Genomic DNA, 21,777 nt, shown 5'->3' on the forward strand with positions numbered 1-21,777 from the left:
ATAATCCCTGTTGTCTGTACTGTGACTTAAAATAAAACATTCACAGCTCCGTTTTTTTATGATCTCATTTGGCGAAGTTTAAATTTGCCATCTCTGCAGTTTTTGCAGGACATATAACAGCAGAAAAACAAATTTTCAGGTGACCTTAATATAGCTGCCATTTCATGGCTTTGATGTGATTACAAACATAGTAATTTCTGTAGTAATCCAGTTACATTTGGCTAAACGTGCAAATATAGGTATTTTGGTTCTGTTGTTCTCTAGCATCTAATACAGATGGAAGAACTGTAGGTAGGCAGATGTGGAGTTACCTGCCTTCAATGTTAGGCCTCATTCTGGTGTCTAGCAGATAAGTTTAATCTCTCAATCACTGAATTTGATACTATTTTCACAAAAATGTTTGTAGCTACTTACCACTAATCTCTCTTATGGAGCTTCTGATCTCCATATAAATACTAGTAACCTTCTGGCATTTTTAATTATTTGCTTCAAGTTTCTTCTGTGGTAAGTAGTGCTACAACTTACATAGTACTTAGAGGAAAAAATCATCTTGCCAGTTTTGAATATCTCACTTCATGTAGAAAAAAGTTTATTGAATTATCAGATGGAAACTCCTGATTTGCTTTCCGAATATCTTTGTTTTTTATATTTGCTCTGTCCTTTCCTATTTACTTTTTTTTTAAGTGAATGATTCCTGTCTTTCAGTTTTTCTGACATGAATGTTCTCTTTGCCTTTCTTTGAACCCATTTGTTCTACAGTTAACATGGTCTCGGGGAAAGGGTTTTGTTTCTTGGGTCAGAATAAATATTTGCATCTGCAGTGTAAAGGCTGATAAGATTTCTAAAATGTCTGATGCTCCTTTATTCTAGTGACCTAGTTCATACAACTGAGAGCTTGCGCAGTGCAAAGTTATCTGCTGGAAAAACTGAAAAAGAATTCAGCAATTATGATGCTATTTTGGAACCTTATAAAACAGAGAATGCTAAACTTACCAGGGAAAATAATGAACTACATTTAGAAATATTAAAACTGAAAGAGCAATCTGATCATCGTGTTAAAGGTAATACAAAAATTATGATAATTTTTTTAATCCTTCCATGCCAAAATAAAATTGCGGCCAAATCCTTGATCTGCAGATTCATTTATCTGTACTTATAAGTGAGTGTGAATGGTCATTGACTTTGGTGCCTTTAATGAATTAAGGCTCATGCACAGATATTTCTTTTGTAGTTAAAAAGCTTCTGAGGTCCTGCAAATCATTGTTTTAATCAAACATGAAAATGGTAGAAATTTTTAACATATACTTTCATACCTTGAAACGCTACTTTTTAATTTAAAATTAAATGCTGCTTTTAAATGTGCCTTTATTCTAGAAAGGGGTTTTTATTTGTATAACATGGATAAATATATATTTTTGTGTGTTTCTGTGTATATATATACACCTATATATGTGCATTTGAAAACTTCATGTTATAGAAAAAGAATATAGGATTGTCTTTATGCCTATTTTGGTGCTATTAGGAAAAATAATAATGAATAAGAAAGATAATATTGCTTTTTCTCTCCCTTGAAGATTTGAAAGCTTCCTTAAGGAGGGTTGAACATGAAACAGCTGACTTGAAATTTCTGAATAACCAATACGTACATAAAATTAAAATGCTGGAAAAAGAGAACAAAGCCAAGACTGAAAAAATTCAGCAGCTTCAGGAGAAGAATCTGCAAGCAGTGGTGCAAACACCTGGTGAGTGTAAATAATCACAGATATTCTAACTTTTCTTCAGGCTTTTTTTTGGCTCTTCAGAACATAATCTTTTTTTTTTTCCTCAAACAGAGAAGTTACTACAGTAAAATAACTATCCAGTAGAATAACATTACCTTTTGAAAGTTTTGGCTCTGAATTCAGTCTTTTTCTCTGTATGGAAGAAGTTTCATTAGCACATCACTTGTGTTAGGGACAAATTTGAATACAAACTTAGATTCAACAGAAGACTATTAAGTTAAAATCTGATTGGAAAGCACTTTTAATCAACAGCTATTTTTATTTTTTTAATGCTGCACCTAATTTAGTCAGAGGCAGGTTGTTTGACACATGAATCTTTTTGACAGCTAATTGATGATGTGCAAGTGACTAATTCAGATTTTTGTAAACAAGATCTAAAAGCAGCAAGATGCAAAATATGTCTACAAATAAATATTCCAACCCTCTGAAAGCTTACAGTATTTAATGGGTCTTTTGATAGCTTAAAATGTTCTGAACATTACTTTCAGGTTAATTTCTTTCTCCAGGATTTCCTTTTTCTTCATTTTTTTCAAGCTAAGGGAAGTAGTGAGAGGTATTTTGAAGAAATTTTGAAATTGTCTTTTCTTTCCAAGTCATTGAATTACCTATGTATTTTTGGTATCTGAGGGAAATTAATAGGTAGTTAGGTGAAATTAAAATTCCTCTCTATTTTTCCACACCTCATTTCAAGTCCTTCACTTCAAAGGTGCCATGTTACACTTCCGTCTGTCTTTCTGCATACTTGCCCCTTGGTTACCAGTCTTCTGGGATTTTTCTATACTACGTCATCAAATATTGTATGTTCTTATTGAATCGTGTCATGAGGAGTAATTGTTCCCTCTGGAAATAATACTGTGTTTTGCTTTGTTTTTAATATAATGTTACCATGCAAGCAGATAACCTACTTTTAGTAAAACATTACTAAACAATGCGGCGGTTAGTTCCGTCATAAAATAGTTCTTAAATGTGAAAACAAAATGTCTTTTGTGATATTTTAATTTGGCTTTTTTAGTAAGGTAAATCACTAACAGATTCAACAAGTTTGAACTGTAGAATATTTAGGGTCTTAAACACTGGGGACAATTACTTATACTGAACTTTGCACGTTTCCTTATTATAAAACTGAACTTTGACAAAGCTGATACTAATCTGCGAGAGTGGTGTTGTCTAGAACGTACAAATTTTATCAACTTATTGCAGTAAATATTAAAATGGTGACACGTGCCAGTTCAGAAGCAGTGGAATAAATAGGAAATTTCATTTTGTATTAAAGATGATGACTCCCTTGCTTTAACTCCAAGTAACAGGCATTTTGGTTTGGGCTTTTAGGTGGCAGAAAAAGAAGCATTCCCTTCAGGCGTCAACGCATGCAGATAGACCAGCCTGTCCCTCCATCAGGTGTTAGTGCCTATCCAGTTCCTCAGCCAGAAGATCCTTATATTGCAGACCTTCTTCAGGTGGCTGATAATCGGTAATCTAAAGAACTTTTAAATTTGAAGTATAGGTGTTAAGTATCTGCAGTGATTTTCCAGCCCCCACCCTCCTTCTGCCTTTCAAGTTTGCCTCAAACAAAATGGTATTTCATGATGTTTTAAGAGTACTATAGTTCTTAAATAGGATTTTGCTTAGTGATTGACAGTGCTGCCTGTGACAAAGTTGCAGTGGTTATTTAATAAGCTGCTTATTTCCTTAAAGGATTTCTCTTGAGATTTCTATACTGGTTTTACTGTTATACCTGATTTTCGATTGGGTATTCTGGAAAAAAGCTAGGTGTAATGTTTTGCATAGGCGTAAACCGATTTTTCCTATTTGTTTTGGAAGACTGAATTATTCTTGATTTTTGTAATAATATTTTTGGCTTGGAACCTGTATTATGAAAGGTTCAAGCCAATTCTTTTTTCTTATTCAGAATACATATGTAGAAGGTTTACATGGCAAGGTGTTGGAAGTGGGGGGACTGCAGGGGTGGCCTCTTTAAGAAGAGACCTGTGGCTACCCTGTGCTGGACATAGCCAGTTCCACCTGGCTTCAAAACAGACCCACCACAGGTCACAGCTGAGCCCATCAGCCAAGAAAGGGTAAAAAACAGTGCTGCACAGCAGCAGTGAGAGGGAGGAGTAAGAAAAATATGAGGGAAGCAACCCTGCAGACACCAAGGTCACTGAAGGAGGGGGAGGAGGTGCTTCAAGCACTGGAGCAGAGATTTCCCTGCAGCCCGTGGAGAAGACCATGGTGATGCAGGTTGTCCGTGCAGCCTGTGGAGAGCACCACATCAGAGCAGAGATCCACACTGCAGCCCATGGAGGACCACGTCAGAGCAGAGATCCACACTGCAGCCCGGGGAGGACACCATGCTGGAGCAAGTGGATATGCCCTGAAGGAAGCTGCAGCCTGTGGAGCAGGCTCCTGGCAGGAACTGTAGCTCGTGGAGAGGAGCCCATGCAGGAGCAGCTTTTCTGGCAGGAGCTGTGGCCCGTGAGGGACCCACATTGGAGCAGTCTGTTCCTGAAGGACTGTACCGCATGGAGATGACCCATGCTGGAGCAGTTCATGGACTGTATCCTGTGGGAGGTACCCCACACTGGAACAGGGGAACAGTGTGACGAGGAAGGAGCAGCAAAGCTGAAGTGTTACGAAGTGTTATGAACTGACCGCAACTCCCATTCCCCATCCGTGCTGCACCACTTGGGGCGGGGGGGAGGTATAAGAGTCAGAAGTGAAGCAGTGAAGTTGATCTTGGACAAAAGTGGAGGGTGGGAGGAAAGTGGGTTTAGTTTGTCTTTGTTTCTCACCATCCTACTCTATTTTTAATTGACAATAAATTAATCTTCCCCAACTCGAATGTGTGTTGCTTGTGACAGTAATTGGTAAATGATCTCTCTGTCTTTATCTTAACACATGAGCTTTTTCATCTTATTTTCTCCCCAGTCCTGTTGAGGAGGGGGAATGAGAGAGCAGCTGGGTGGGGGTCTGGCAGCCAGCCAAGGTCAACCGCTAAAATATCTCAAACAATGGATTCTACATTAGTATTTTGTATAAGGAAAACTAATTTTTTTGTGAAATATTTACGTTCAGGAGCAAAGATAAAATACTAATATTGAAATGTTGTGTACATATGATTCTTCCACGAATCCACATAAACAGTATATTGTTACATTTCAGAATTCATGAACTTCAGTCAGAAGTAACAGAGCTACAGGAAAAACTGGAGATATCTGAACGCGGAATGAAAAATTATAGCAAACAGGTATGTTTACAGATTTTTTAAATTATTAGTTGGCTGTAGTAGCCATTGCAATGGCCTTGACTATAAGTCGTGTTTTAACCTCATTGGAAAGCATTGTGGGGCTTGTGAAATACAATTATTCTAACTTGCCTACGTTGAGCTATTTCTCTTGTCTGCTTTTGGACACAGCAGCAATGATAAAACACTTGCCCGCTGCTTTTGCTGATATATTTTGTGTATTAAAATTACATTAAATAAGCTAAACTTGATGATCATAAGTAGAATTTGTGTATGTGTAGGGTTTTTTAGTGCAGAAGTATTAACTGGTTCAAAATAGTAATTTGATCTACAGAAATCTTAGGATAATTTTTTTCACTGTTTGAACTGGTTATATTTTTTGAATTTTTAATTTTTGAAAGTTAATTTAAGAACAGCAGATTTTACAATATTTTATTTATAGTGGATTGATAAAATATGTATAATCTTTAAGTGAGGTAATTACATCAGTTGTTCATATGTTGTTATATCTTTCGATATCTGGGGATTAGTGGACACCATCCTCTTTTTTTTGTTCACATCTTGGTTTTCCTCTTCCAGCCTTCCCTGTTTTTCAGTCACTGAATTAGCTGATTTAAAAGCTTTTTCCCTGAATTTAAATGCCATTCTCAGACAGTTAATTTGCAAGTCATTAACTTCGAATGAAAATTGTTGGTTTCTCTTAAAGAAAATTATCTAGTAGGAATTGTTTCAGGGTTTTTTTCCACAAATTCTATTTGATTCATTCATTTTTCTTTCAAAGAAATCACTTTTTTCAGAAAAATCCAGAATTAAGAAAAACAGATATTAAAGATAAAAATTGCATTATTAGTGTATATCTTTTTACTGAATGTTATATAGGTGTTTCTTTGAACAAAGGTTCTATTAAATGGTATAGAAGATACCAAAGAACTTTTTTTTTTTTTTTTTTTCTTCCCCTCAAAGGTTGAGCTAAGAGACAAAGAAATAGAGCGCCTAGTGCTAGCATTGGATGGTGGGCGTTCTCATGAGGTTATCTCTCTGGAATCAAGAAGTAAAAGTAATGAGAAGCTTATCACCCATTTGAATTTGCAGGTAATGGATTTATTACTGTTGTTTAGTCAAAACAAAATCCTAGCAATCTAAAAAAACCCACAAAACTTCTAGCTCTTTAAAAAAATCACTATTAGATATAAAATCAATCAATTTAACTTGCTTTGCTTTTTAGGTGGCAGTGTTTCTTGTCTAAGGAAACTTCATTTCTTGTTTTAAAAGTCTATTAGAATGCTTTTGGTAAAGAATTCCATGAACTCACATCTGTACACAGTAATGTTAATCTGAGAGTATTCAGAAAAGTTCTGTATGATACACTGTTTTCACCAAGTTTGAAAATACTTATTTTCTTTTAATTTTTGTTTTTTAATTTTTTTTTTTGTACATACCATTTATGTTTTAGGAACTAACAATGATATATGTACTTATGATAAGGAGTAGTTCTGCAGATAATTTTATCAGGTAGTGAGGAATCTTCCTCATTGAATTCAAATAGTCCCATCTTTATTCCAGTGTAGACTTGCAAGGAAAGGATAAGCTTAGGATAAAGATGTTTGTGTTTACTGTGCATATTAGTATGCATTCAATATTGGTCTCAGAATGGGGATTTAAAAAAAAAATAATACAAGACAGACTGGAGTACAGATTAAGTAAAGCCCATCTCTGGATTTATACCATCAATTCTCTGTTTTTTTAACTGAGTAAGATGTTTTGTATACTGATTGTGCGTGATGTACAATGGCATGAGAGCCATGTTACAGAGTTTATTAGCTTAGGTTCAGTGCTGCAAAAATACAGAATGAGCTATGACTTGGAAGCAGTACAGCTGTGTTCAGTGATCCTGAATTAGTAAGTCATGCTCAACACAACTTGATTGTACAGAGAGTGAGCCCAGAGCTGCATAAAGCCGGTTTTGGGCCATCAAGACTATTTTCTCAGGCTCGGTGCCAGTATACCACTTTTATTCTGTCACAATAAATGGATGGATATCTCTATGTAGTAGTATTCATAACTATGAGAGGGCTCAGACTTTCTTCTGTGTCTACAGTAATACTTCTTTCTGGAGTTTTGAGGAAAGTTTTGCAGAGATGGAAGTGGAGCACCTGTGTTATCTTGAATCTTTCAAGATACTCCAGGCTCCCATTTTCCTGGGTAGTGTAACTTATTGTGTATATTTTTTATTCCTACTCTACATCCCTCCCTCTCGTCCCTTTACTCTCAGGGAAAGGTATTCTGGGAAAAACAATGTCTGTAGAGCAGGATTTCTGAGGATGTTGTGTTTAAGGTGCTGAGATATGTTGGGGACAAGATAAGTTTCGGGAATCTGGTCTGTAAAGCTTCACTTTCATGAAGGAGTACCAGTGAGACTAAGCCTAGCAAATATACTACAGAGGTGGAGAGAAGAATGTGTCCTCATATCTTGTGAAATTTAGGGAACCTCTTGAGTACACTAGGTCTTACCCAACTGATGCCCAAGACAGGTTTCTATACAGATCTCTGCTTTTCAGTACTTTGTTTTTAGCATAAACCTCGAGTTTTGGAGACTAGATAAAGAACAGTGTAGTAATGAATTCCTTCACCTTGCACCTTTGTAAAATCATATTTTTTCATGTTGATAAGCATTAAGTTCTAAAAATAGAAAATCTTGCCATTTTTAACAGGACGTCTCTTTTTTACTATGGATATAGAGATACTATATTTCAGAAGATTGGAAGGAACTTTTGCTACCTAGGTTAACCATACATATTAATGTTGTAATGAAAAATGTCTTTCAGGTTGAGTATCTTCAGCAAACAAACAAAGAACTTGAAAAGCGCATTCAAGACCTCTTAGACACTAAACAAAATGTGACTAGTGAGGTAGTGCATTTAAGCAATAAAAATGAAGAACTGTGTCAAGAACTGAGTGAAATAGACCATTTGGCACAGCAGTTGGAAAGACACAAGGAAATTGTGCTCGAGACTGCGGATAAGGAAATAGGAGAAGCAAAGGTAATCACTAACGTGTTACAGTGTGAAGGATCTGCTCAGCTCTTAGGTGGCTTTATATCTTTTAATTGCAACAAATGACTTATTGGCTTGTAAAGAAAGATTAAAAAGATATTTTTTCCAGTTTACTTAATATTATACAGAATTGCTCACTAAAAGATGATTAATCACAGCAGTTTTGTCTCTTTACTGTGTTAGGTGAGATGAGTTTAGTTAAGAGGCAATCTGTCTTCCTTCTTCTGGTAGCTTAGTATGAAAAAAATTTCTGAGATACTTAAAACTATTGATAGATAATAGATATTTGCAACAATGATGCCTGTGTTTGGAGGGCTTTTTCTATGAGGAGCCATGCAATGATTTATTTAATTGTTGTGCTCCAAAAGAGCATGGGTGTGTATACCACAATTTTTTTGTGCTTTCAGTTCATAGGAGCTTTACTACTTAAAATTTGGCAGATTACAAGGAACTAATTAGACTTTATTTCTTACAAAAATAGTCTGTTTCCTTAATTTTTTTGTAACAAAGGAATTGTTGTCATTTTGAATGTGTAACTTTTAACATATAGGTTAATTTTGGTTGATAGAAAGAAATTGAAAGAAAACACAGTGAAATACAGGATCTTGAAGAAACAATAACAAGGCTTAAATCAGTAAGTAAAAATACTTTCAGTTCTTGTTTGTAGCATTTTTATCATACTGTCATCCACGTGATTCTTTCATTTCTTATAAAAATTAATTTAACAATTAACAAAAGAACTTTTATAGTACCCCAAAACTCTATTGTGATAAATTACTAATAAATAAATGAAAGATCTAAAGAAGCTACATCATATTGTTGCAAAAATAAACTGAAATAAACCTCTGTAGACAGTATGGTTGACGATGTCCTTATTGTACATTTCCTTATTTCTGCTATCTGAAGTTGTAGCTTCCGTGACATAATCGTTTTCACCACAAACGAGTTATGGCATCCTAGAGGATTTTCTTCATTTAGAAATTACTTTGTCTCTTAATCAGCACGTGAACAATTATGCAATACTTGGCTAACTCAGAAACAAAGCATAGTAGCCCAGATGAAAAATATCAGTATTATCAATTCCTTGAAGACTGAACTCTTTCCAGCATATAGAAAGTTGTGTATTAGTTGAGTACAGTGGTTTGTTTTAGTATTTCTAGTGAACTTGAATATACAAAAACTTTCATTTTCAGGGCACCAGATTATAAGGAAAGACATGCCAAATAGCATTTGATTAGCTGCAGGTTTGGATTGACTGAGATGCTGTATTGTGATGTACTTTAACACCAACAGTGTTACTAAATGCCCTTAAAAATTATTTCTTGCTTTAGTTATTACTTTTTTCTATGCTTGTATTCCACTATCCTTCTGGTTGGTTTCTTGAATTAAACAAGGGTTAATCTTGCTTGTTTTGTTACTGATTGCAAGCTGTGTCAAAAGTAATGCTTACTTTGATGTAATAAAAAGTGGTATAAAAACAATGATGGCCTTTAACAAGTGTTAAAACATAACACATCCAGATTAAACAGAACTAAACAGTGTTGAATATTAAAAGCTTAACAAAATGTTAAATAATTTTTTCTAAATGTCTCTGTTGGCATTTCTAATTTTTGTAATAATACTTGTTACTTCAGGAGTTGTGCTCATGTCGTAGGGAGAACGAGAGACTGAGTGAAGAACTCTTTGGAAAAACAGATGATAAAGAGAATCTTGAACTGCTGTTGAACCAGGTTGAACAAGAGAAACAAAGGCTGACAGAAAAATCACAGAACTTAGAAATAAAAGGTAAATCATCAAATGTAGATTCCTGTAAATTATCTTCCTATGGCAGTTTCATACAAAATAATTTCTTTTGTCCAAAGCTGGTTTTATTCTCTGTCTTTCTGAGTGAATTCTGACTGTGTTTCTTGAGAGCTTTATCCAGTTGGATCTTGAAAACCTCCAGGGGTGGAGATTCCACAACATCTCTAAGCAACCCATTCCAATGTTTGTTTATCCTCAGAGTAAACATTTTTTTTTCCTGTATTGCTTGTAATTGCCTGTAGCAACTAATCACCGTTGTTCCTTGTTTACCTACTGTGCACCTCTGTGAGGAAACTGGCTCCATGATATCTATAACCCCCTCTTGGTATTGTAAGTCTGCTCTTGGGTCCCCAGCTCTTCTCCAGGCTGAACAAGCCCACTTCCCTCAGCCATTCCCCACAGGGCAAGTATTCTGCTCCCTAACCAACTTGTAGGGCCTCCTCTGGACTCACTCAAGTTTATTCAACATCTATCTGGTACTTGGGGGGGGGGAGGGGCAAAACTGAACACAGTATTGTAAATGTGATCTAATGAGTGCTAAATAAAGGGGACTAATCACATCCCTCAGTCTGTGCCTCTGTTGATACAGCCCAATATGCTGTTAGGCCTCTATTGGTTCCAAACCATGCTATTCATGCTTAGCCTACTGTCAACCAGGATTCCTACATCCTTTTCAGCCGATTTGCTGCCCAGATGGAAGTTAGTCCATCCCAAATGCAAATGTCTTCGTGGAAATTCATGAGGCTCCTATACAGTTGTTTTTATTTCTTTTTCTGCAGAACGAGAACTTGTCCTAGAAATAGAAAGAATGAGATTAGAATGTGGTATAGCCCTAGGAGACAAATCTCCATCTCGTCTAGATGCATTTGTAAAGACTTTAGAAGACGACAGAGATTATTATAAGCGAGAATTAGAATATCTTCAGAAAATGATAAAACGAAGGCCTAGCCCAAGCCGTAGGACTCCAGAGAAGGTAAAGTTCTTGCTGACAAGACAAGCTGAATAAATAATGGAACCGTTTAAGGAGCTATCAAATACGTTTTCAAATTCAGGAGCAGTAAATGACTGTAGTAGTTTTTTAAATTATATTCTTAACGTAAAAAATTAACTGAGAGAAACTTCAGTGAACTTTTGTTTTACTATTCATATTTTACAGTAACATATTGATTAATTATTGATCAGTTTGCTTGAAATAAATAGAACTAGATGATAAACAGAAAAAGACTGAAATCTTATTGTTAGCTGTTTTGCTTTTTCTCCTTAACAGTTAGTTCTTATTGTTTAAATTATACCACCAATGCCAGGCTTTTTCTTGCAATTAAAATTGATTATGTATGTATTTTTCATGTATTACTAATAGTGTGAGTTCTTTCTTTTTTTTTGTATTTAATTATCCAAATATTGTAATTAATGTATTTTAACATAAATTTTATTAATCACTTTGCAGAGTGAAGATCTTCGGTTGATCACCAGAGAAAGAGATGAGCTACGGTCCATGTTAGACAGGTTTGAAAAACACATGATAGAAATTCAATCCAATGTCAAATTATTGACTGCAGAAAGAGATAGATTAAATGTTCTTTATGAGCAGGTAAGAAGAAATTGTTTATAATTGGCATTGAAATAGGCCATTAACACTTCTTGTACTGTTGCTTATTTAAAATGAAAAAAATTCTGTCTATAATAGAACTTGAGGAGTATAGACCTACTAGAATACAACCAGGAATAAGAAAACGTATACCTGTTTTTATTACTTGTTAATAAAATTATGTATTCCAAAGTTAGTGTATTAACTTTAAAGCCATTACAACTTACTGTACTGGCATTCGGATATGAGAAAGATCAGGAAAAAAAAAAAATCGGTAGAATGCATGAGAAAGTTGGGTAAAGATACAGGCTAGAAAGCAAGGAAGAAGTAGTAGTTAACTGATAAGAAAACAGAGTGAAGTTAGGCTATACTTGAAACAGTAAAAGGATGATGAGCATGTTGGCAGCATAAGTGGTCATGCCACTGTGTGATTTAGGGAATATATTTTAGATACCTAGGGAAAAATAAGACTGTAATAGCACTTCTATTGTAATAACAACACTGAAACTTTCTTTTTTGTTAGTGTATACACTGTATTAATTACAATCCACATATGCTAACAAACAATAATCTTTTAAAGTCTCAGGGTGAATTGAACAGGATGAGAAAAGAAGCAAAACATAGTTTAGTTTCTCAAAGTCACATGGAAGAAGAAAGAGACATTGCACTGACTGACTTTAGAAGACTAATGGCAGAAAAAGAAAGCCTTAGAGAAAAATTAAAGGTGAGCTTCTATAGCTTCATTGCTTACAGTGAGGTGGCACATAGGGAAGGCTTATACAATAATGCCGTGTTTGTGTCTGGCTGTCTATCAATAATTTTTGAACTTATCTGATCTCTTAAGCTCACTTGAGAGAGCTCAATGAGTTGTCTGAGTTGCCCTTGTAAATTCAGTTCCTAGGTGGGCATAAGGGGAGAGGAACATGCTTTAAGTGTCTGAGGGCAAGTGTGGCATCACCTTGTGTGAAGAACCTAGATATTAAGCCCCAACTGCAGAATATTTTTGTGTCAATGCACTACTTCAGAGATGCTTCTGTGTCACATATGGTTCTTATCCCACAAACTGGGGAGTTTACAGACTTTTTCATATTAATTGATCTTTAGTTATTGTTGCATTTTGTAGCAGAGTATATTTTAAATGGCATATAACTGAACCATCAAATATAAATTCATAGCAATTTGAGTTTCATTATTTTTAACCTTTAAAAAATATTTGTTAATGCAATAATTTTCCTGTTACTCTGACCTTTTGATGTCTGGTATTAATGTGCATTAGCGTCTTATTTGGTTGTAGTGAAGAGCATGATGTCGGGGGGGTTGCCCGACTTCTTTATTGGGTCATTAATATAATGTATACAGGTTTTTAAAACATCCTGAAAATTCAGAAATTTAAAATCATATTGATGGACTGATCCAAAGACAACATATGTCAAGACTGATTCTGTGATGAATGTTTCTGTAGTTTGATTTACTACCACAAAGAGAACTGTAGCGTATCTGAAAGCAGTGGCAGTAACTCTGACCTCTTTACTTAAAGCATGTGCATGCAGTGGAAGAGATATTATTCATATTAATAATAATTTCATAAATTAATTTCAAACAGCTTAGGACACTAAGCTACACATATTTGCAACCTTTCATATTGCCCTGTAGCTCAGTAATCTTTCTACAAAAACTCACAAATATTAATTTGGTTGGGACCAAATATAAATATACTTTTTTTCTTTAAAAAAAAAAACAAAACCACCAAAACCAAAAACAAACTTGATGTTATATCAAACTGCAGTGGTGTATTTTCAGCTAATGCTTTATAGTTTTATAGAGAGAACTTTGCATTTGGTCATTTTTCTAAGAATGTAGAGCAATGTTTTCTTAAACATGAAGCTTAAGTTTCTATGGTTAAATCTAAAAATGTGTATCTTATTACATGTAATTCTAAATTTCTATCTCAGATTCAGCAAGAAGCAGCTAACCTTGAAAAATCAAAGATGCAGCATGATATTTCAGAACTGGAGAATAATATTCAAGGAGTAAGTGCATTTTTAGGAAGTAAGCTTTTACTACTTCTAAAATAGGATAGACTTTTCAAGCAATTTATTTTGTTAGCTGTTTTCAGCTTAAATTTGTTTAAAAGCCAAGTTGTGATAACTTTCTACAACAATAACATGTTTGATTATTTTTTTTTTAAATTGCAGTTTGAGATGGAAAGGTGTGAACTAAAGACTACAGTCTCTATCCTGAAAGAAAGAATAAACTCTTTGGAAAATGAATTAAAATTGAAGTCCAGTAAACTTGCCCAGACATCTGATGATTCTTCTCAATTTAAAGCTGAGATTTGCTCACTTCAGTAAGTATAATACAAAATGTGGTGGTCTTTCACAGATGCTAACATAATTTTGTTTGTTCTATGACCGTATGGCAGAGTTGAGTTCCTGAAAGACCATAAAATATTTTCAAAATCACTTGGTACTGTTTTTGTCTTAAGGAAAAGTAAGTATGAGTAAAGAAATTGCTGTGGTGGCTTTTCACAGCAAGCTCCTCCTGGGCTTTTTTGATGACCAGATATACTGATAATTTTTATGGCTAATTGTGAATGAAAATTTTCATCTTCTTCTAGAATTGTTTCCTCTAACAACGATGTTCTCTGCTTATGAATGTAGCAGAACAGAAAATTTCTAAAAGGATTTCCAAATGCTGTTTGTTAAAAGGAAGACAGATGCCTTTGCAAACTGCAGCAGTAGGACCAAACTGTGCTAGTTTACAGAGTTGTCAGTAATACTGAAAATTTTATGCCAAGCATTAGACATTGATATTCCACAACTGAGTGGTTCATTTAGAGTCATTCTGTAATGGCATTTTACTTGAGCTGTTTTTCTTGTGTCACTCTCTTTCATATGCTAATACTATCACACACGTACTACAGTTTTGAAAGTTGGCGTCTTACGATCCATAGACACAGTCTGTGGGGATTTGACCAACTTGCTCAGAACTGGAGGATCAAGTATACTGTTGTGGTTTAACCCCAGCCGGCAACTGAGCGCCACACAGCCGCTCGCTCACTCCCCACCCCACGATGGGCTGGGGGAGAGAATCAGAAGAGTAAAAGTGAAAAAAAAAACTCGTGGGTTGAGATAAGAACAGTTTAATAATTGAAATAAAATCAAATAGTAATAATAATAAAAGAATATACCAAGCAAGTGATTCACAATGCAGTTGTTTACCACCCACCAACTGATGTCTCTAAGCGGCGGCCCCCCAGCCAGCTTTCCCCTAGTTTATATGCTGAGCATGAGATCATATGGTATGGCATAGCCCTTTGGCCAGTTTGGGTCAGCTGTCCTAGCTGTGCCCATCCCAGCTTCTTGTGCATCTAGAGCCTTCTCAGTCGGTAGAGCATTAGAAGCTGAAAAGTCCTTGGTTTAGTGTAAGCACTACTTAGCAACAAATAAAACATCAGTGTGTTATCAACATTATCCTCATACTAAATCCAAAACACAGCACTATATCAGCTACTAGGAAGAAAATTAACTCTATCCCAGCTGAAAACAGGACATATACCCATGTATTTTTAAGGCCTAGTTAAACTTGCAGGATCGTTGCTGCACTCTTTTGAAATTGTTTTAGAAAAGAGCTCCCATCAACTATCTAAATGTGATGGAACAAGAAGGCGGCTTAGAGAAAGTGGAAAAAGAGTATTTAATAAATCTGGACAGAAATTTGGAAATCTGGTTCAGGTGGAAATGAGAGCCTTTGATGTAAGAGATCACTACAGGATAGGTAATGCTGTAGATCAGATCTTTTGCATGTTTTACGAGGGAAACCAGGGCCTGTGGCTCACACACACGCCCCCGCCACCCAACCTGAACAGTACTATACTGCACTGTATAACAGTACAATAGTAGGGTGGAAGATTATGAAGAACAGAAGCTGAGAAGCAGGCCTTGGAGTTCATCTAATGCTCCCAATTGCACAAAGAAGGCTGTTAGTGAAACTATTAGTGTATTTGTTGGTAAAATTGTGACAACATTCATAAAAGTGAAATATCTTGCTAGATTCCTTATAATTTTAGTTGAAAACATTGATATTATAAAAAGAGGAGATAAGGAGTAGGGCTACACTCATTTCAGTATTTGGTTCTACTTTGTGCATGGTAGCAATTTGTTATAGCTGTGTTTGGGGCCTCTCCCTTTTTTTTTTCCCCTTTAAAGGTTCACTCTAAACTGACTGAGAGCAATCTTTATCTGCAGACATGATATATTCTGGATTGGAGGTTTTTTTTTTTTAAATTAAAAGCTTCTCTAGCTTTTGTGGGATCCCACTTCAAAGGGATTTTTATTTCCTGACCTGTTTTGTATATAATCCGTTTAATTGCTTTGGAGTTTCGTTTTGCCATTTTTTTTCCCTAGGTCACTCTGATATTTCTTGCTAAGCAAAAGAACTATGTAGGTAGATGGTTTCATATGTCTTTCAGGGTCTGTATTTCCTAGAAGTAGGATCAGAACTGTAGCTGTCAATTTGGTTGCTTCTTAAAATGTGGTGTGGCTGATAATCACTGCTACGAGCTACATATTAAAATCTTTATGAAGGGAAGAGTCAACAGACGCAAATAACAAGAGTTACGTGATTAAGAGTAACAGAAATCAGAGGAAGTGAATGTTTCAGATTATCATGGTGGTTCCACTGAGGTTCCGTTGCTCCATTTTGGAATAGTGTTGAGGTGGACTTGCTGCAGGGGTCCAGAGCAACCAAGTGGTGATAGCCTCAGCAATCCTTAGAAGTCCTCTGTCTCCCATAGAAGGAGGGAGAGGACTGATTAGTATGACACAACCTCATGCTGCTGGTTGGTATGATACAACCCTATCATGAGGTTATGCTGGAACTGTTCCAGCACTTCAAGCAGCTTAAGAGCCATAAGTTGATGACCCTTAATAGGTCCCAAACTTCTTTCAACTGTATACTGCTTTTTCCAGGCTCTTAAATGACCAACTCCAGAGGTCTGTTGAAGATTTACAGCACCGATTGTCCTTCAAAAAGGACGAACTGCAGTCAGCTCAAGAAGAAATTGTAAAGCTAGAGGAGAAAATAGGTAATCACTTGTTATTTTTATGCTTATTTCCTGTTTTTACAATAGAAAGTACTTATTCTTTTATTTATAGATAGGTTAAACCAGAGGAGCACTTCACAGGATGAAGCAGTCAATGTGCTTAGAAGTACTATTACTGTTTTGGACAAAGAAAAGGACAGTCTTCAAGAAACCGTAGATGAAAAAACAGAAAGAATTGCATGCTTAGATGACAACTTAGCTAACAAGGTACGTGCAGTAAAAGTAATACTTTGCAGCCCATCTGGGGATTTTTAAAGCAGTTACATTTCAGGGAGACATTTTGCCTTAATGACAAAGCCTGTGCAGAGCTCTAGGCATGACATAAACACTATGTTTGGACTTAGCCAATACAAAGAGTCATTTGCCAACTCAATAGCATTTTAATTATGATTGTTAGTGTATTCCCTAAACACTTCAAGAAAATAAAGAAGTATTTTTTGCATTTTACACTTGGAGATATTTATTGAGATACGAGGTTCTAGCCTGAGGTGACAGAATCTATAGCATACTTCCATCGTTTTAGGTGACAAGACAATCCTTTCTCAGTAAATAAAAGAAGCTTGGAAATTCGAATGTGCAAAGATGCAATTACTTATTGCTGTGTTGCAATATAGTAATACCTAATAAAACTTTTGCTTTTATTTTTGTAGGAGAAAACAATTACTCATTTACGTCTCACTCTCTCTGAGCTGCAGTCCTCAACAGAGTAAGTAAAGACTAGGATGCCTTCTTCAGTGGTTTTATTGTATCTAGTGGTTTTAAAGTGAAAGTAGATAGCTATTTTAGTTATTTTGGTGAAATGGAGTTAATTCTGTTTAAGTCAAGTAAAGGGGTGTACTGTGTTGAGAAAGATGTAAACAACTTGTGAAGAGACTTCCCCTGCAATTATATTGCAGGCTGCTAAGATACTGTTAAGACAGCCATTAACAATTGTTTGTCTCTTTATTTTCATAAATTGATAACGTTTCTTAATTCTCAGTTACAAAGTAGCTTTTTAGTATTCTAAGTACTCCACTAGATATTATTAGATTGACACAGGTAAAACTGAGAGCTGAACTCTTAATTATTGGCAAGCTAATTCTTCCTGCTTAAGCTACCAGTACACTCTTAATTAAAATATATTTATGTAGTTTTTAGCTGGGCTTCATCTGATCTTTCCTTCTTGCCTCTTTTTAAGCATGACTTTTAAAACTATAGCTTTTTAAAAGAAAATATTTAAACACCAATATTTAAACATCCGAAGACTAGTGTGACTGAATATTTGGTACATTGATGCATGAAGTATCTGTGGCAAAAAACTAATGCAAAAGTTTATTTAAATTCACACATATTTATATTTCTACTTTTTGTTTTATCTCTTCCTTACTCTTTTGATTGTTGTCTTTCAAGTGTAAGCTGTCTTCTTCCTTTATGGGTTATAAAATATTCAATGGCTAACATTCTGTAACCGCTACCAAACACAGAAAAACATGAGTATCTGTAACTGCTGTTTCTGTAATAAGATACATCTTACAGATACATCTTCAAAGTTGAAGATTAATTCCATTTTATTTGTGCATATTGACATTTTACATCCTTAGCTTATGTTTATGTTTAGAGTCAGTTTGTCAGCCTTCAGAGAGCAAGAATTTTACCATTTAAAAAAAAAAAAAGCGCACAAACTTTTGCATGTCCATGACTGATCATTTTCAGCAGTATGTGGTACAGTAAAAGCAGGAACAACTTAAATAAGATTTTTCACTTGATAGCCAGATGAAGGACATGCTGAGCAACAGAGACCGTGAGATATCTAGCTTACATCACCAGCTTGATACATCCCACTTAGAGCTTGCAGAAACAGGAAGAATAAAGGAAATGGCTCTGAAAGAAAACAGACGATTGCAAGATGACCTAGCTACAATGGCCAGAGAAAACCAGGTACGAAGGCAGTATGTAATACTGAAGTATTAAACTATTTACTGTTTGCTTACATACAGTGGTACATCAAAACCTCTATATCCTCAATTTTGATATGGTATGTTTCATTATTGGTATTTATTCAACACTGGAATATTAAAAATGACTGGGCAGAAATTGTAAAAGCAACTGCTTTAGATACTTAGGCATAGTGAATAAAGTGGGGGAGAAATAGACAAGCTTTCAGCTTAGTCACCCTTCCCCAGATTAAAAAAATCTAAATAAAATAAATCTAGGACATAATTGTTTATACTATAATGAAAGTATGTTAATTGGTTATATCACTTGGTAGTTGGTATTTAATTGGTAAAAATTTTGTTTTATTATCTGTGAAACAGGGATTATTGAGAGAGAGCAAGAAACCACAAAAGCAGATGTCAGGTTATTAGTCAGGTGAAAGTGAGAGGGAGGAGATTGCTAGCACATCTGAATTCGTTCTGGTACGTAGTGATTCATTAGTTTTATCCATCTAGTTTCCATGAAGATGTGTTGAGTGAGGTATGCCACACTTGGAGATCAGAATGTTTTGGAATGTAGATTTTAGTGTTTGTGTTCTGTGAGCCTCGGTTATGGTGGCTGTAAAGAAGTATTGGCAGGTTTTTAATTTCCAGTTCTGGCAAGTTTAGTTTCCATTCATGTGTGTTGCTCTGCAGGAACTTTGCTTTCACTGATGAATTGGGAAAGGTTAATGTTGGGGAAGAAAATACAAGAGGGCTTAAAAGCTACAAGACAGAGGGATTGAAGAAAACTTATTTTTAAGGTATGATAGTCCTGAATAGTCTGAATTTGTTTCCCGATTTCAGGAATGGATAAGGATGCACAGTCAATGGGAATAGGAGGGGTTCCCTTTCCATTGTGTCAGGGTTGTGTGGGGTTCTTAGATGGTGAATTCAAAGGTGCCATCTATTTCCCTGGAGAAATGTTCTTATTGGATTGTCTTTGCATTGGTAAGGTGGGTGTCATGGTGAGGTGGTATCTTAGAGTTCAGCTGCAGCATTTTTTTGTCTGGGTTTTGTTTTTTGTGGAGATTCTGTTCAGGTACTTTATTTGACTGCTTGCAGAGTTTTATGTTATATATTTTTATTTGTATTAGTTTTATATGATTTCATCTTTCCTTTTCTCTAGTAGTTTAGAGTTATGATGTACCTCCTTGCTAAACAGCTAGCCCGTCAGTAGCTTTAGGCCAAAAAGCAGGTGGGAAGTGGGTAATGATTGCCCAGTGGACTCTGAGTTGGTTCATGTGTATTTGTGGTCAGCTTTCCACTTGGGAGGTATAGTCCATCTCAGCTGCTGATGGCTAAATACATTTCCTTCTAAAGTGTGTACTCTAAAGGCACGACTTAAACTTACGTCAGTTACAGAATCAAAGTTGAAATAAAATCTTTAATGCCTTGAGGAATTACCTATTTCCGTAGAGTATCATTGACTATTGAAAGATGAGCTATCTCAAGTTGGTGATGTAGGTTAAATAAAAATTTTGCAAGACAGAGATAGTCAAGAGATTCAGTCAATTAAACTGTTTGATTATTCTCAGTACAAGAAGGACATAGACCTGTTGGAGAGGGTCCAGAGGAGGGCCACAAAAATGATCAGAGGGATGGAACATCCCTCCTATGAGGAAAGGCTGAAAGAGCTGGGGTTGTTCAGCCTGGAGAAGAGAAGGCTGCGGAGAGACCTTATTGCGGCCTTTCAGTACTTAAAGGGAGCTTATAAGAAAGATGGGGACAGACTTTTTAGCAGGGCCAGTAGCGAGAGGACAAGGGGTGATGGTTTTAAACTAAAAGAGGGTAGATTCAGACTAGATATAAGGAAGAAATTTTTTACAATGAGGGTAGTGAAACACTGGAAGGGGTTGCCCAGAGAGGTGGTAGATGCCCCATCCTTGGAAACATTGAAGGACAGGCTGGATGGGGCTCTGAGCAACCTGATCTAGTTGTAGATGTCCCTGCCAATTGCAGGGGGGGTGGACTAGATGACCTTTAAGGGTCCCTTTGATCCCAAAGCATTCTGTGATTCTATGATTATCATCATTATTATTCTTGTGGCATCTTCATCTTGAGATGTTCTCCAGGGGTCTGCAAGTTAAACCAACCACTGGTGTGTAAGGCTCATTCTTTCAACAGCATAATGGGCTTATAGTATATGTCCATTTGCATTCTTCCCAGTCATCATTGCTCCATTTCTTCTTCCTTGGAATTCTTTGGGTCTGAGATCCATGGCTTGGAGAGCCTGAAGTGCATTCAGTCTTGTTAATCACTCACATAGTTTGAGGAATAATGAGTTGGTTTTATGCACCAGCTGGTTACTGCTGACAAAAAGCTTCCCAGCTCCAAGTGCATGACATGGATGTCCTGTACAATAGAATGTGCGTATGGACAATATATAACAAAAATGTCCAGTGTTTTACAGGGTAAGTAACATTTTTTTATTGGGCTAAACATTGGAAAGACTATGTAGAGAATATGTAAATGTGATTTAAAGAGCTAGCCCAGAATTTTTTTGAAACTCATTACAGTGAATTTGTATAGCAAATACAACTATTGCAGCTCATCATGAAACTCAAATGCCTTGTACAATTTTGATGCTGAGATACAAAAGTTTGTTTGAATTCACTGTAAATGCCAACACTAGAAATAATCAGGACCTTGTTAGCTAAACCATTTATTTCAATTCCCCTCAGTCAACCTGACTGAGTCTGAAGCTAGAAAGTACAATATAGTAAGATGTTTTAAGTGATGTAGTACCCTGAATAGTTCTCACAAAACCTATGTTACAATACATAGATATGTGGGTGTATTATTGAAATTAGAGATGCCATTCACAGGTATCTAATAAGATGAAATATTAAATATTATCATAATGTGATAACTAAAGCTTTCCCAGTGTGCTTGGGAAGGCTACCACTGAGACAAGCAGACTGATTTCAGCATATGCTAAATAAGGCACACAGTAAAAAGGCTTCCATTAATGAACATTAATATACCACAAAAAGAAGAAGGTGAAGAAATAAGGCAATATCCTCTATTTCCCCCACATTTGATAGTGGGTATAGAAGAAGATACTTGCCTTTGTGGCTCTCTGGGCTGGAGGACTCAGAGAAAGGTGAGAGCTGAACCTGAGAGGGCCAGAGTTAGCAGTTCCAACATCTCAAACAAATTCCATGGTGCATTTTTGATGTCTAAATATGATCTTAATAATGTATTTAGTTATTTTATCTTGCAATTCTACTTTAAAATAAATGTTTTTTT

General features: G+C 35.8%; 1 protein-coding gene across 5 annotated transcripts in view; it reads left to right on the forward strand.

The window, feature by feature from the left end:
* The window catches only part of CEP135 (centrosomal protein 135), a 41,456-nt gene that overhangs the window by 7,167 nt on the left and 12,512 nt on the right, over nt 1-21,777 (forward strand). For 3 of the 5 annotated variants that reach the window (XR_015699516.1, XM_087735737.1, XM_087735736.1), the window contains 17 exons: nt 871-1,061; nt 1,575-1,742; nt 3,111-3,252; nt 4,944-5,028; nt 5,989-6,117; nt 7,851-8,066; nt 8,647-8,712; nt 9,713-9,863; nt 10,661-10,854; nt 11,329-11,472; nt 12,050-12,193; nt 13,422-13,499; nt 13,665-13,816; nt 16,440-16,555; nt 16,626-16,780; nt 17,224-17,279; nt 18,322-18,490. Coding sequence is in view for 4 of the 5 variants with exons in the window: in XM_087735737.1 (XP_087591863.1) it covers nt 871-1,061; nt 1,575-1,742; nt 3,111-3,252; nt 4,944-5,028; nt 5,989-6,117; nt 7,851-8,066; nt 8,647-8,712; nt 9,713-9,863; nt 10,661-10,854; nt 11,329-11,472; nt 12,050-12,193; nt 13,422-13,499; nt 13,665-13,816; nt 16,440-16,555; nt 16,626-16,780; nt 17,224-17,279; nt 18,322-18,490 (2,356 nt within the window). In the remaining variant the exon portion in view is untranslated. The remainder of the gene's footprint in view (nt 1-870; nt 1,062-1,574; nt 1,743-3,110; nt 3,253-4,943; nt 5,029-5,988; nt 6,118-7,850; nt 8,067-8,646; nt 8,713-9,712; nt 9,864-10,660; nt 10,855-11,328; nt 11,473-12,049; nt 12,194-13,421; nt 13,500-13,664; nt 13,817-16,439; nt 16,556-16,625; nt 16,781-17,223; nt 17,280-18,321; nt 18,491-21,777) is intronic. The other 2 variants (XM_087735739.1, XM_087735738.1) reach the window with 1 other exon arrangement.

Source organism: Nipponia nippon, unplaced genomic scaffold (genome assembly GCF_047370975.1).
Source record: "Nipponia nippon isolate SJK-2023a ecotype South Korea unplaced genomic scaffold, ASM4737097v1 scaffold_6, whole genome shotgun sequence".
NCBI lineage: Eukaryota > Metazoa > Chordata > Aves > Pelecaniformes > Threskiornithidae > Nipponia > Nipponia nippon.